This window comes from Pseudorca crassidens, chromosome 1 (genome assembly GCF_039906515.1).
Source record: "Pseudorca crassidens isolate mPseCra1 chromosome 1, mPseCra1.hap1, whole genome shotgun sequence".
In the NCBI taxonomy this organism is placed as follows: Eukaryota; Metazoa; Chordata; class Mammalia; order Artiodactyla; family Delphinidae; genus Pseudorca; species Pseudorca crassidens.
Window position 1 is genome coordinate 74,500,430 of NC_090296.1, and position 14,074 is coordinate 74,514,503.

Genomic DNA, 14,074 nt, shown 5'->3' on the forward strand with positions numbered 1-14,074 from the left:
GAATTTGGGATTGAAGTTAAACTACAACAGTGCCACCAACACCAAGTCTTGCAGGAAAAAAAATATACAAAGAAATTTAACAAAAAAAAATATATTAATAAAAAATTTCAAAAAAAGGGGGGGGAAATTGTCCTCTCCTTTGGGTGTGATGGCTTCAAACCAAGCTCTCAGAGGCTCTCCGGGTAAAGGAGCCCTCTTGGGGACCCCCAGGCCTGTTATTACACTCTCGCCGGCCCTAAATAGTTGAGAGTTCTTTCCCCTCAACTCCAAACCAGGAAGGCCTGAGCTAGAGGATTCAAGATTGCTCTGCTGGTCGGCTCAGGAGGGGCGGGGTCCCGTGATGGGGGCGGGGAGAGGGAAGGACCAAACCAAGTGCCAACGCTCGACGGGGCTAGTACCAGGAAGCGCTGTGGGGAGAGGAGCGGAGTTGAGACTGAAGCCAGGTGAGGCTGGCGTTAGGGCTGGCGTCCTGGTGTGGGGAAGCTGAGGCCGCCTGAGAAGTGAACGGCGGTTCCGGAGGAAGAAACAGCGCTGGGCTCTAGAAGGAAGGGAATGGCTAACCTAGAGATGGGAAACCAGGTGTACACGGAGGGAAAAGAGGTGGGGCGGGGGGGGGGGGGGGGGAAATAGGCGGGGTTCCGGCGCATGCTCGGTAGCAACGGGCGTGGAGTGGGGCGGGGACGCATGCGTAGTGGAGGTCTCCTCCCGCGGTGAGGAGGGGGCAGAATTTGGGGACCCGCGTGGGGAAAGGGCTCAGTTTTAGGGTAGCGGTGGGACCCAAGCCCTCAGGAACTTGGTACAGGGCAAGCCTGTGCAGAAAGGCCAGACGCTTCCAGCCGGAGGGTTAAAGCCCTCTCCGCTCCCGGGCTTTGCCCCCCAGGATGGTGGCGTCCTCGTCCTTGCTGAAGCTTCAGGATCTAATCCAGGAGATTCGTGAGGCCAAGACCCAGGCCCAGGAGCGGGAGGTGATCCAAAAGGAGTGCGCCCACATCCGGGCCTCCTTCCGCGATGGGGACCCTCTGCACAGGCACCGCCAGCTGGCCAAACTGCTCTACGTCCACCTGTTAGGCTACCCCGCCCACTTTGGACAGGTACCGGGCAGGGACGCCTCCCTTCTAAGTTTGATGAGAGAAGCTAGTGGAGCACCGTCTGGGACCCCCCCACCTATTTGTGTCCCGATTTCTCTATTCTACAAAGCTTCTGAGCCCTCACAGTATGCACCGCAGACCTCCTTCCGCAGTATAACCCCAACTGGTCATCAGCTGGGCTGAACCCTTCATTCTCCGGCCAGCGCCATTTAGGGCACTTCCTCCTCTCTTCCCATCCTCCTGTTTCCTTGCAACTACCCACTAGCTGAATCTCCTAGACCTCTCTTCTTGTTGACAGGAGGGTCATGGGATATGCTGCCCTCACAGATTAATCTGGTGTAAAGGAGGAAGATGGAAAAGGGACGTTAGTGCCTCTGGTTTCACCCCTGCCCCTTCCTGGTCTGCCCCCTTCCCTGTAGATGGAGTGCCTGAAACTGATCGCCTCCCCCAGGTTCACAGACAAGAGGGTGGGCTACCTGGGGGCCATGCTTCTACTGGATGAGAGGCAGGATGCCCACCTGCTCATTACCAACAGCATCAAGAAGTGAGAGAGTTCTGGGAAGCGCTTGGAATCAGGGAGATGGGAGAGTGGGGAACTGGGAAATCCCAGGGGGTTGCCTGCTGTAGGTACTGGGAAGGGCTGGCTTCTTCAGAGGCTTGACTGACCATCCTCCCAAAACTGTGCAGTGACCTGAGCCAAGGGATTCAGGCTGTACAAGGCCTGGCCCTGTGCACTCTGAGTGCCACGGGCTCTGCTGAGATGTGCCGGGACTTGGCCACTGAGGTGGAGAAACTGCTCCTGCAGCCTAGCGCCTATGTGCGCAAGAAGGTGAGATGGCAGGTTCTAGGCACTTGCGCCTCCAGAAACTGTCCCCTGTCTGCCACGTGGCAGAGGTGTGGAGGGCAGTCCATCCCAGCAGACCCCTGCCCCTTCTGAGACCCCTGACCTCTGCAGGCTGTTCTGACTGCAGTGCACATGATCCGGAAGGTCCCTGAGCTCTCCAACATCTTCCTCCCACCCTGTGCCCAACTGCTTCATGAACACCACCACGGTAAGGCCATGGGGCTCCTCGTCCCCTGCCTCAGCTCTGGCTGTGGACAGAAGGGAAACGTGGGATGGGAACAGCAGCTCCTAGGAGAAGGGTAGCACGTGCACACAAACACACGCACGCAGTAGACTCCCCTGTACTCCGGCCCACCACTCACTTCCCCCGCCCTGACCCAGGCATCCTGCTGGGCACCATCACGCTGATCACGGAACTCTGCGAACGAAGCCCTGCGGCCCTCAAGCACTTTCGAAAGGTGGGCTGGCGAAGGGGTGGGCCCCGGGCCAGGAAGAAAAGGGCAGTAGGGTTGGAATGGGGCTGAAGATTGAGAGGATTAGGAAGAATCCTCAGACCAGGCACTGCCGTCTCTCCAGATGGTGCCCCAGCTGGTGCACATCCTCCGGACTCTGGTGACGACGGGATACTCCACAGAACACAGCATATCTGGAGTCAGCGACCCCTTCCTGCAGGTGGGCTGACCCTTCCCTGCTATATCCCTAGAACAAAGAGCTTAGTAAGCCCATGGCTAGTGGTCGCTTCCCAGAGAACACTTGGGCTCAGTCAGTGTCTTGGGCGGGAGGGTGGCAGGCACCAGGTTCTGCCAGGACCATTGTGGGGAGGGGGATGCCTGAAGGCCAGAAAATCCAGTTTGGTAACAATATGTTTAAAAAGCCTGTCCTCAAATCCCTTGGCCTCACACACCTCTGAACTCTTCCCAGGGCCCAAGGGACCAGTGGAGGTGGGGGAAGGGCCAGGGAGGTTCTCGGGAACCAGCCAAACCCCTCACAACGCTCTCCTCAGTGCTGGACTTTGCTCCTCAGCCCCACGACTCCTTCCCCTAAGAACCCCCCCCCCAACCTTTAACCCAATTTCAGGTCCAGATACTTCGTCTGCTTCGGATTCTGGGCCGGAACCACGAGGAGAGCAGTGAGACCATGAATGACTTGCTGGCCCAGGTGGGGGTGGGGTTGCCAGTTAAGTGTGTTGCTCTGTGATCCCACTGGCCCTGCGCATCCCTCACACGACCACTCACCATGCGGTGGCCATATGATAACGTCTCCATTTCCCTCTGGACCGGGATCTCCCTGAGGACAGGGACACAGTCTGTCTCAGTGCAGTAGCCCCTGGCACATAGCGGGAGCTCAGGGAACCTTGTTAGCTGTTTGAGGGGTGATATGATGGAGACCTTTCAGAGACCTGAGGAGAGGACGGAGCCCCTTAGAATGCATCTTCTCTCGCATCCACACAGGTAGCCACGAACACAGACACCAGCCGAAATGCGGGCAACGCGGTCCTGTTTGAGACGGTGCTCACCATCATGGACATTCGCTCTGCAGCAGGCCTGCGGGTACCCTTCCGTGTGCCCCTCCCCCCTGGGGCCCCTCCCACCCGCCCCAGCCAGGCAGAAAGGTCCTGTTCACTGGTTTCTCCTCCCCACCCTGGTCATCCTGTGCCACGCAGTCCCCACTCCTGAATGAGCAGGTTGCTCCTTCCCTGACTGTCCCCAACCTCTGCCTCCATAGGTTCTAGCTGTAAACATTCTTGGCCGCTTCCTGCTCAACAGTGACAGGAACATTAGGTAATAGGCCCAGGTGTCTGGCTGGGCTGTGTCACTGAGCCCTGGGTCCTCTGCCCTCCTTCTTCCAGAGTCTCCGGATTCACCAGCCTCTTATTCCTATACCCAGGGCAGGACGGGGTGGGGGAGGGCTGACGGCCATGGCATGACAGGGCCTCTCCTGCTCTGGCCAGGTACGTAGCCCTGACGTCCTTGCTGAGGCTGGTGCAGTCTGATCACAGTGCTGTGCAGCGGCACCGCCCCACCGTGGTGGAATGTCTACGGGAACCTGATGTGTCCCTCAGCCGGTGAGCAGGACAGAGGAACGAGAGGGCGGGGCAGAGGGCCCAGCACCTGGTGGCCAAGACCCAGGCCAGCTCAGAGCAGCTGGAGAAAGGGAACTAAGGAGACAGGTGCCTGGGGAAGCGGGGGCCTGAGGCATGTCATAGGGTGACCTGGGTTACCTTGTATAAACACACCTCTCTCCTGCCAGGCGGGCCTTGGAACTGAGCCTGGCTCTGGTGAATAGCTCCAACGTGCAAGCCATGACACAGGAGCTGCAGGGTTTTCTGGAGTCCTGCCCCCCTGATCTACAGGCCGACTGTGCCTCAGGCATCCTGCTGGCAGCAGAGAGGTGAGGGGATGGGTGCCCAGGAGGCAGAGAGGGTGGAATCCAGGGACCGTCAGCACCAGGACTGAAGAGCCATATGTCCCCTAGGTTTGCCCCAACCAAGCGGTGGCACATAGACACCACCCTACGTGTGCTGATGACGGTGAGGCGGGGGCTGGACTGAGAGCTGGGCGGGAGCATGCAGGGTTCACCACACTGACTCAGCCACGTTCACCCCTCCAGGCAGGCACCCATGTGCGCGATGACGCAGTGGCCAACCTGACCCAGCTGATTGGGGGCGCCCAGGAGCTCCATGCCTACTCTGTGCGCCGTCTCTACAGCGCCCTGGCTGAGGACATCTCCCAGGTACTGCTCCCACCACCAGGCCTGGGGCTGCCCAGCCCTTCCTGGGCCACCTGCTCCATATATCTGATTCCCAACTGTTTTTCCCTCAGGGTCACAGCTCTCTACTTAGCAGAGGAGACACTCAAAGACAGAGCCCTGTTTGTAGTTAGAACACCTGGACTTCTGTCCTGGCTCTGACACCTACTGTCTGTGCAACCACAGATGACTCATTTACCTTCATGCTAGGTCCACTCCGCATTCTACCCTGCCTATCTCCCGGAGCTGCCTTGATCAAATGAGATAGATAAAAGCTCTTTCTGCATGTATTAGGTTTTTTTTTTTTTTTTTTTAATGTGGGATCTTAGTTCCCAACCAGGGATCGAACCCGTGCCCCCTGCATTGGAAGCATGGCATCTTAACCACTGGACTGCCAGGGAAGTCCCCCATAGGTATTTTTTTGGCTGCGTTGGGTCTTTGTTGCTGCGCGTGGGCTTTCTCTCTAGTTGCAGCGAGCGGGGGCTACTCTTCGTTGCGGTGTGCGGCTTCTCATTGCAGTGGCTTCTCTTGTTGTGGAGCAGGGCTCTAGGGCACACAGGCTTCCGTAGTTGTGGCATGCGGGCTCAGTAGTTGTGGTTCATGGACTCTAGAGCGCAGGCTCAGTAGTTGTGGCGCACGGGCTCAGTTGCTCCGCGGCATGTGGGATCTTCCCGGGCCAGGGCTCGAGCCCATGTCCCCTACATTGGCATGCAGATTCTTAACCGGTGTGCCCCGGTTTTATTATTACCTTGAATGCTGAGTGAATTCACAGATGCCAACCAGTATAGCCCCCTTTCCATATTACTTTAGTAGGCTAGGCAGAAACCACCCACCCCTTTCTCAAGGGAGGACCCCCCGTCACTTCTCCCCATCCTTGCTGCACCCCTTGTGGTTAGGCCATGTAGGTTTGTTTTTGTTTTTGCATTACTTTCAGAATTTTATTCTAGGATACTTTTTTAAATTGAAATATAGTTGATTTACAATATTGTGTTAGTTTTAGGTGTACAACAAAGTGATTCAGTTATACATACATATTTTAAGATTACTTTCCATTATAGGTTATTACAAGATATTGAATATAGTTCCCTGTGCTATACAGTAAATCCTTGCTTATTTATTTTACATATAGTAGTTTGTATCTGTTAATCCCATACTCCTTATTTATCCTTCCCACTCCCCCTTCCCCTTTGGTAACCATAAGTTTGTTTTCTATGTCTGTGAGTCTGTTTCTGTTTTGTATATAGATTCATTTTTATTACTTTTTAGATTCCACATACAAGTGATATCATACAATGTTTGTCTTTCTATGTCTGGCTTAATTTAGTACGATAATCTGTAGGTCCATCCTAGGCCATGTAGTTCTGAAACTTGGCCACCAGAGGGCAGAGGAAGCCCAGGAGCCAGGACAGAGCTGGGAGCGAATTAACAAAACTGCTCATAACTGCTCTCTGTGCTGAGGCCCCTCCCTTTCCCCACCCCTCCAAACTCCACCATCTCTGCACTGCCTAAAGGATGTCATGGGGTCTGGAAGTGAGGAGGGGACATAGACACAGGCCCATCATGTTTCTCATCCCATGCAGCAACCGCTGGTGCAGGTGGCAACCTGGTGCATCGGGGAATATGGGGACCTCCTGCTGGAAGGGAGCTGTGAGGAAACTGAGCCCCTGCAGGTAGGTCCTGCATTGAGGATACACTGAGGAGGGACATACCAGGGGAGGCAGGGCTGGCCCCGGGGTCACTCCCTGTGTCCCCCTGGAAGGTGGAGGAAGAGGAGGTGTTGGCACTGCTGGAAAGGGTGCTGCAGTCCCATATGTCCCTGCCGGCCACCCGAGGATATGCCCTCACAGCCCTCGTGAAGCTCAGCACCCGGCTCCGTGGGGACAACAAGTAAGAGTGGGTCCCAACCCCTCCCACAGAGCCTCTTCTTGGTGCCTCCATTGAGAGATGTCCCTTCACTGTGCCCCCCAGTTTCTGAGTTTCTGTCCAGGCCCACACCCCGATCCCCACTCCTCCGTCCTTAGCTTCCTTTTTTTTTTTCTTTTTGCAATATGCGGGCCTTTCACTGTTGTGGCCTTTCCCGCTGCGGAGCACAGGCTCCGGACGCGCAGGCCCAGCGGCCATGGCCCACGGGCCCAGCTGCTCCGCGGCATGCGGGATCCTCCCGGACCGGGGCACGAACCCGCGTCCCCTGCATTGGCAGGCGTACTCTCAACCACTGCGCCACCAGGGAAGCCCAGCTTCTTCCTTTTGAGCCAAGAATCATGGGTATCTCCGTGGTCTGTGGGGCCTCTTCCTTTCTTGCCGCATCCTGAAGGTGAAGGGCATGGCAGACGAGCCTTCCCACTCACGCACCACCCTGCGGCCCAGCCGCATCCGCCAGGTTGTGTCCATCTACAGCAGCTGCCTGGACGTGGAGTTGCAGCAGCGGGCGGTGGAGTATAACACCCTCTTCCGGAAGTATGACCACATGAGGTGTGTGCGCCACTCTGCCGCAGTGTGGGACCCAACCCCTGGCCCGCTCCCCGCTGTCCCTTTCTGGGTGGAGGGGTCTCATCCTCACCTGTGTCCTTCCTCATCCAGTCAGAGCCTCCTACTCACAGTTCACTGAAGCTAAGTGGGCTTCCCACCATCCTTGTTCATCTGAAGGCCAGCAAGACTGTGCCACCTTAGGAAATCAGAGGGGCACTTCTGACCCACCATGTGCCCAGGACTCCCCGTGTTCTTACCCCTCCTCCCACGTGCCTCTTGCGCAAAGCCCAGGGTCTACCCAGAGGGATACACCTGCATTCCATCCTCCCAGGGCTGCCATCCTGGAAAAGATACCTCTTGTGGAGCGAGGTAGCTCTCAGGTTGATGAGGAAGCAAAGGAAAGCAAAGAAACAGCCCAGCTTTCGGAAGCAGCCCCTGTCCCCACAGAACCCGAGGTGAGGAGGCCGGGAGTCCCAGGGGGAAGAGCATGGTCCAGCTTCCATACCCAGCCCTGACACTTCTGCCCTCTCCCCTAGGCCTCAAAGCTCTTGGATCTGTTAGATCTCCTGGATGGCCCTTCTGGGGACGCCCAGCACCCTCCCCCTCTGGATCCCACCCCAGGAGGCGTTTTGATACACCTCCTCAACCTTCCCTGTGCTCCCCCACCCCCTGGTAAGCCTCAGCAAAGGGGAGATGTCTTAAAGAAGGGGCGGTGGAAACAGGCTGCTTCCCCTTCTAAGCCAAGGACAGGTTGATACCCTCTTCCCTGCTGTGTACCCCCATCACATCCCCATCTTAGTAAAAGGCTTCATTACATCATGCCAGTCTCCTCCTGGACACCCTCCAGTATCTTCCCTTTGTTCCAGACTTCTTACCCTGGCCTGCGGGCCCTGCTTCCTCCCTGCCCACCTCACATGCTTTCCCACTACCCGCTCCACTGGCCCCCTCTCAGCTCCTCAGGCCCTCTCACCTCAAGCCCTTGGCGTTCCTATTCCTTTCACATGGAATGTCCTTTCCCCAGCACATCAAAATGACTGGCTCATTCTCAACCTTCAGGCCTCAGCTAAACTGTCAGATGCCTTCCCCTACCTCTCCTATTTCAGTTAGTTCCCCCCAGTTATCCTGGCATAGTTTGCTTCCTTCAGAGCACCAATTACAGTCTGTGATTGTCTTTCTTGTTTATTGTTTCTCTCCCCCCGACTAGGCTGTTAGCTCCATCAGAGGCCGCATCTTCTCCACTCTGTCACTAGCATCTCGAGCAGGGCCCTGCACCCAATGGGTGCTCGTTTAATTTTTATTGAATGAGTGAACCGTTATCTTCAGCCCATACGCTGAGCCACTTCTTTCTCCCTGCTGTAGCTCCCATCCCACATCTCAGAGTGTTTGAGCGCGAAGGACTACAGCTGGATCTTTCTTTCGTTCGACCCCCTGGAACCCCTACTTTGCTGTTGATCACTGTCACTGCCACCAACACCTCAGGGGGTGATGTCACCCACTTCATCTGCCAGGCCGCTGTGCCCAAGGTTTGTAGAAGACTGGGATTCAGAGGTGGCCTCGGTACTCTAGGAGAAAAGGCCACTAAGTAGAGGAGGTGGGTAGGGGAGAGGATGAGATGAGAAGGGAGTGACTTGCAGAGACAGGCACGTGGGGAGTTATGGGAAGAGGGTTGAAAACTGTTGGGTGTGGAGGGGTTACCTGAGCCCAGCCAGCTCCCTGCGGTGTGCTCCATCCAACCTCCTGTGTTCAGAGTTTCCAGCTGCAGCTACAGGCTCCCAGTGGGGACACAGTTCCAGCTCAGGGTGGCCTTCCGATGACCCAGCTCCTCAGAATCCTCAATCCTAAGAAGGTGAGCTCCAGGAGCCCCTCGAGGCTAAGACCCAGTGAAGGGGGAGTCACTGGCGCTTACCCTGGTCTCTGCTCTCCTATTCCTAGGCCCCCTTGCGGCTGAAGCTGCGCCTCACCTACAACCACTTTGGCCAGTCGGTGCAGGAAATCTTTGAGGTGAACAACTTGCCTGTGGAGACGTGGCAGTAACTCGGCCTCCACTCACAGCCTGAAACCCTCCTGCGTCCCCAAGCCCAGGGGAGCCGCTATCTGAGGACAGCCAGCAGGTGGCACTCTGGTCCTGTACTTGCCACTGGGGTGGGGGGGCTGCCCCCAACCCTACAAATAGTGAAAGCCCAATAAAGCCTGAGGGGGGAAGCCATATTTGAGGTAGAAAACGTGTGTGAAGCACAGCCAGGGAAGAGCCTTCTTACACAGGAAGTAGGTATCTTGCCCTAAGCCTTTGGAACTGGTTTCAACAAAGAAAGGTTTTCTTTTTACCCCTTTCCAGGCTGGGGGGCAAATGTGCCCCTAAACTTCCACAGGAGGCACTCTACCCTCTGGGCCAGAGCAGGGCACAGGGGCAACATCAAACCAGAATTTCTAGATTTCTAACAGGGACTCCCACCCATTTCCCCAGCCTTCTGCTATTCCCCATACCCCAGGGCAGGGAAATCCCTGCTGCCTCCCCTCATCTCTAACTCAGCTGTAAGGCGGTTTAGGAGCCGCTGGCAGAATCAATGGCATCGACCAAGGGAGGGAGGGTGGCAAGGGATTTTCCTGTGCTTAACTACTGATCACGGCTAAGTGGAAATCCTATAAACACGAGCGGAAATCAATGGAGGCTGCTTAGCGGCCAGGGGAGAGGGGCGGCCCACAGATTGCATCTGACGGATGAGGGAGAGGGGGCAGCCAGGGAGGGCTCCAGGAAGGATAGCTGAGGGTAGGGGGAAGGAACAGGCGGAGCTGGAGAGAGAGGAGTCACCGTGGGAAGGGGAGCCAGAGAGGAAGAGGCACAGTGAGCCCAGGAATGAACCTCATTCGACCCGGAGCTTTCTTCCCCATCGGGCAAGTGACACCCTAGCCCAGTGTCACGTCTGGATCTTCCAGTCCCCTAAGGCTTCTCTGTGGAGCTGTACACTTCTAGCAGGCGCTGATAGTCCTGAGGCCGGAAGCGCTGTAGGTACACAATCAGCTTGGCAGGTGCCGTCTCCTGCGCCAGCACACCTACAGGCAAAAGGAGAATGAGCAGAGAACCAGACAGAGCCGAAAATGCTTTGACTCCCCCTGCCCACGCAGCTGGACCCCAAAGTTGTTTCCAAGGCAGCACTGGGATTCCGAACACCGTCCAACCAGCTTCTCTAACTTGCCAGCCCACTCCCTGATTAGCCTAGGGAAGCGGGGCCTAAGAGGGCCACTTGAGGCAGCAGTGGGCCTGGGAAGCCAAGCATGAGCCTCTCCTCCAGCAAGAAGTGGTGAAAGGCACTCAGGCACCATGAAGACAGAGGGTGCCTCAATAGCGACTCATTTCAATTACTGCGTCTGCCCCCCAATCAAGATTAAAGCCTATCCAGCCAGGCCAAAGCTCATTAGCTTGGTAATGAAGCACATGCAGAGATGCACACAGAGAGAGAAACCAAGGGATGTAGGAAGAAGAGACGCAGCTACAGCCATGGGCTGGGATTCACGGGGAATTCTAGCCTGTGTGCTGTGGAGTCACAATAAGCCAGTGTCTGAATGTTAGTGCCTGGCAGCATGCCGGGCAGATAGCAGGGAACTCGCTGTGGGTTTGCTGGGGAGGCAAGAGCAGCGTTCCAGGGCTGTAAGGCCCGACGGCATGCACGACACTATACTCCTGTGGATGAACTGTGTACAAGGGAGCTAAGCCTGGGAATGGAAAAACTAATCTGCTAACGTTTGCCCCACAGTCACATAGACACAACGTTCTCGCCTTTTACTCAAGCCAATAGGACAAATTAAATGAGGATTTAGTTGTAAAAGTGAGAGGACAGGAGTTGGGGGAAGGAAGGATGGATGGAAAGATGGAAGAGGAGAACTGACAAAGAGAACTGAAGGACACTTGCAGTGACTAGAGGTATGAGAACTACATGAGACAACGACTGGGATGGATTAGAGACACATGGAAGGATTCAATCCAGGTTAGACAACTACTGCAAAAGAGGAAACCGGATTTGATAGAGCCCTAAGCAAACCGGGTCCTCTAGAAAATTGCTGAAGTAATTCCCCAGAAATAGCCTCGAGACCCTCCCCACTAACTGGCCCAGCGGGTACACCCAGAAGAGGAGCAAGGGAAGCACAGAAGGGCCTGTCTTCCTCACCAAGCATGCTGCTGAGGCTGTGGATCTTCTCCAGGGCAGCTGGGACTTCGGCCTCCTCTTGCACCAGGGCCTCTACCTCACCCACAGCGTAGCCAAAGTCAGCTGTATCCAGGTCCACCCTGAGCGGCCGCTCCTCTTCATCAGTTCCGCGCGGCACCAGTTTCCAGGCACTACGCTTAGTCACAAAACTAGCTACTTCCTGCAGCCCCAGCGGGCCCAGCACAGCAGCCACGCCTCCAGCCCCCGGGACTTCAGCCCTCAGCACCTCACAGAGCTGGGCCACAACTGCAGGCTCAGCTGTGAGTTCCATGTACTTAGTGTGGGGTCCTGAAACACTTGCTGCTCCGGGACATTTGAGCTCCCATCCACTGCCCTCTCGCTGTCGGAGCCAGTAGTCAGCCCGCATGAGGCCCAGCTCAGGGGTGTCATAGTAGCTGTCTCGGAAAGTGACTCGGCGCTCCAGGGTACCCCCCAATTCCTGCAGCCGCTCCTCTGTGCCAGGGCTGGGAACGAACTTTCGCTCCACTTCAATCAGGCCCTGGGCCATGCTACCTGCAATCAGTCAATCAACAAACATTGGCTGAGCTCCCAAAGACCCCTACCCCCGGAAGAAGTTAGGAAGCGCACACACTGTCACAGGGCTCTCTGTTGGGGGCCCTTCCTCCCTCCCTCTGTGACGGATGGCCCCTTCTTGTCTCTGATGTTCTAAGGTTCAGCAATAGGGATAAGTCTCCAGTTAGACCCCTTCCACTGCTGAAAATGCCCTCAATCCAAAGGGCTCTCTAGAAAGCAGGTGTAGCGGGTGTCCTTTCAACGCGCCCGCTAGACACCATGCTACCCCGGGAGGACGGCGGCTCACTGCCGGTGGCGACCCCGCCCGATCCCCCCACAGCAACGGCCAGCGGAGCCTCGGGTCTCACCTCAAAGCCCCAGGATCTCCCTCTCGCGGGACCTGGAGAAGGGGGAAGGGAGCCCACGCCACGCCCGCGAGGAATGCCGGGAGCAGTTCCTGGCCCCGGACCTCGGCCCGGTTCTCTGCACACCCGGGAGATCCCGGCACAAGCGGCCATATTAGGCCCGCTGTGGCGAAGCCGACGGCAGGCCGGGGCCCGACAAGCCTGCTAGCTTATGGGAGGCCGCAACCTCCGCGGTGGGCCGAGAGAGAGGCCATCTCCCTGCGCTCTGCTTCTCTTCCCAGACCCCTGCCGCTCTCGGGGGTGGGGGCGGCCCGGCTCTCAGGCCGCCGGCTGAGTCGGCACCCTGGGGCCCGGGTGCATGATGGGAGTTGTAGTTCCAAAGGGAGACTTTGCTTTCTTGCCCCACCCGTCGCTATGGTGACAGGAAAGCTGCGATTAACGCCAGCGGGACTCGACCTAAAGTTGAGAGAGTCGGATGGAAAAGGAGCTGAGGCCCCAGTCCTGTCTCCAACCCCCTCACCCCGTTGGCAGATGGGCCTGGAATACAAGCCACTCACTCAGACGCTGTCCAGCAAATATTTTATTAACTAGTATGGTGTCCCACTGAATGCAGGCCAGTGGGAATGAGCTAGGAAAAAAAAAAAAAAGGATAACTAAGACCAGTACAGCTATTCTAGACTCTGGAGTTTTAAAGGGGAGTTAATACATCCCCATGAATGTTCAGGAGAAGGGTGGATGGGAGACTTTGTGTAAGAGGAGGAAGTGATATTTTGGATGAAAACTAAAGACATGATGGAATTTCAACGGTTGGAGACCAAGATGGTGACAGGAACAGCATGAGCAAAGGCTCAGAAGATGGAGAGCACCTGGCCCATGTGTAAGAGGAAAGAAATGAATCTAGAAATACACTTGAGGGCAGGCTGGAAAAGGTTTTGAGTGTCAGACTGAGGAGTTTGTCCAGCGGCCCCTGAGCAGGCTTTGTCAGGAATAGGAGAAATACTTATGTTCATTTAAAATATAGGAAGACATGAGAATGGCCCTTTGCTTTGGGAGACAAAATAGAGAAGGCTTCTTCTCCTTACTCCCTCCCAGGGCTATGATTAGCTGGAGGCATCAACTGCATGTCTGATTCTTTGAGTAAGGTAGCTTGCTGAAGAACAGTGGCTCTTGTCAGCTCCTGGGCCTGCTCCTAGGATGGGTGCGAAGTGCTAGGTTCTCAATACCTGTCCTCTCCCCAGTATGTTTCTGGAAACACGTGACCCATGGGAGGTACTGTGGAGAGGACACTGGTTTACAGACATGGCATCCTGAACTTGGGATCTCTTTAAGGCGTACCCCGCCACATCCTATGACAGGTACCAATGTGCAGAGAGGGGAGGGACCCCAGCCCCTAATTCCTTTCACTGGCCTGCTTTTCATCTGTCCTTTGCTTATCAGTTTTGTTGCCCAGAGGAAGAAGACTTAATCTCTTCTGTGAGTTATAAAGTCCAGTCCAGTAGGGCCAAGGCAGCAGTTTAAGGAAAAGGAAAGACCAGACTCCAAAGCTAGACAGACCTGGAGTTGAGTCCCATCTTCACTTTACTGGTGTTTGGCATTGGGCTAGCAACTCCACCTCCCTAAACCTCTGTTTTCTCTTTGGTAAAATGTGGACTGTCTCACAGTTAAGTGTGAGGAATTCAGTGACAAACTGTCACATCACAGAGATTCAAAATGTTAGTTTCTTTCTCCTTCCTTTTTTCCTGTGAACTCCAGGATTTTTTTCTTTTAAGAGAAGTAGGCTATAGCAGCTAGTGTGAGGTCTGCAGTCAGACTATCAGGATTTGAATCCTGGCGAGGTCACTTATT

General features: G+C 55.7%; 2 protein-coding genes across 10 annotated transcripts; one reads left to right on the forward strand and one right to left on the reverse strand.

Annotated features, from left to right (window-relative positions):
* The first annotated feature begins 670 nt into the window (after positions 1 to 670).
* On the forward strand, positions 671 to 9,357 carry AP1G2 (adaptor related protein complex 1 subunit gamma 2). Of its 8 annotated transcripts, XM_067739842.1 has the most exons (22): positions 671 to 710; positions 881 to 1,091; positions 1,508 to 1,632; positions 1,776 to 1,917; positions 2,044 to 2,140; positions 2,314 to 2,390; positions 2,509 to 2,604; positions 3,010 to 3,090; positions 3,384 to 3,482; positions 3,658 to 3,713; positions 3,884 to 3,997; positions 4,183 to 4,323; positions 4,408 to 4,462; positions 4,543 to 4,665; positions 6,261 to 6,350; positions 6,440 to 6,567; positions 7,048 to 7,152; positions 7,481 to 7,604; positions 7,686 to 7,821; positions 8,509 to 8,672; positions 8,897 to 8,995; positions 9,082 to 9,357. In XM_067739842.1, the coding sequence occupies exons 1-22, from the start codon at positions 685 to 687 to the stop codon at positions 9,181 to 9,183; spliced, it is 2,391 nt and encodes a 796-aa protein (XP_067595943.1). In that variant the 5' UTR covers positions 671 to 684; the 3' UTR covers positions 9,184 to 9,357. The 8 variants fall into 8 exon arrangements, with proteins under 8 accessions (XP_067595943.1, XP_067595947.1, XP_067595955.1 ...); XM_067739846.1 differs by lacking the exon at positions 3,010 to 3,090; XM_067739854.1 differs by lacking the exons at positions 671 to 710; positions 881 to 1,091; positions 2,314 to 2,390 and having other exon boundaries at positions 1,508 to 1,917.
* On the reverse strand, positions 5,617 to 12,589 carry THTPA (thiamine triphosphatase). 2 transcript variants are annotated; one of them, XR_010944057.1, is made up of 4 exons: positions 12,233 to 12,589; positions 11,313 to 11,864; positions 8,845 to 10,200; positions 5,617 to 8,711 (listed from the first exon to the last, which is right to left on the reverse strand). XR_010944057.1 is itself a non-coding variant. In XM_067739880.1 (3 exons), the coding sequence occupies exons 2-3, from the start codon at positions 11,857 to 11,859 to the stop codon at positions 10,088 to 10,090; spliced, it is 660 nt and encodes a 219-aa protein (XP_067595981.1). In that variant the 5' UTR covers positions 11,860 to 11,864; positions 12,233 to 12,589; the 3' UTR covers positions 5,617 to 10,087. The 2 variants fall into 2 exon arrangements, 1 of the variants encoding a protein (XP_067595981.1); XM_067739880.1 differs by having other exon boundaries at positions 5,617 to 10,200.
* Positions 12,590 to 14,074: the final 1,485 nt, after the last annotated feature.

Excerpts from the sequence above, each read along its gene's own strand:
- AP1G2 (XM_067739842.1), top strand. The coding sequence starts at position 685 with ATGCGTAGTGGAGGTCTCCTCCCGCG. Across the intron at positions 3,714-3,883 it reads AACAGTGACAGGAACATTAG|GTACGTAGCCCTGACGTCCT; the intron begins GTAATAGGCCCA and ends TGCTCTGGCCAG. Across the intron at positions 4,463-4,542 it reads CCCTACGTGTGCTGATGACG|GCAGGCACCCATGTGCGCGA; the intron begins GTGAGGCGGGGG and ends TCACCCCTCCAG.
- THTPA (XM_067739880.1), bottom strand. The coding sequence starts at position 11,859 with ATGGCCCAGGGCCTGATTGAAGTGGAGCGAAAGTTCGTTCCCAGCCCT. Across the intron at positions 10,201-11,312 it reads CAGCCTCAGCAGCATGCTTG|GTGTGCTGGCGCAGGAGACG; the intron begins GTGAGGAAGACA and ends TTTTGCCTGTAG.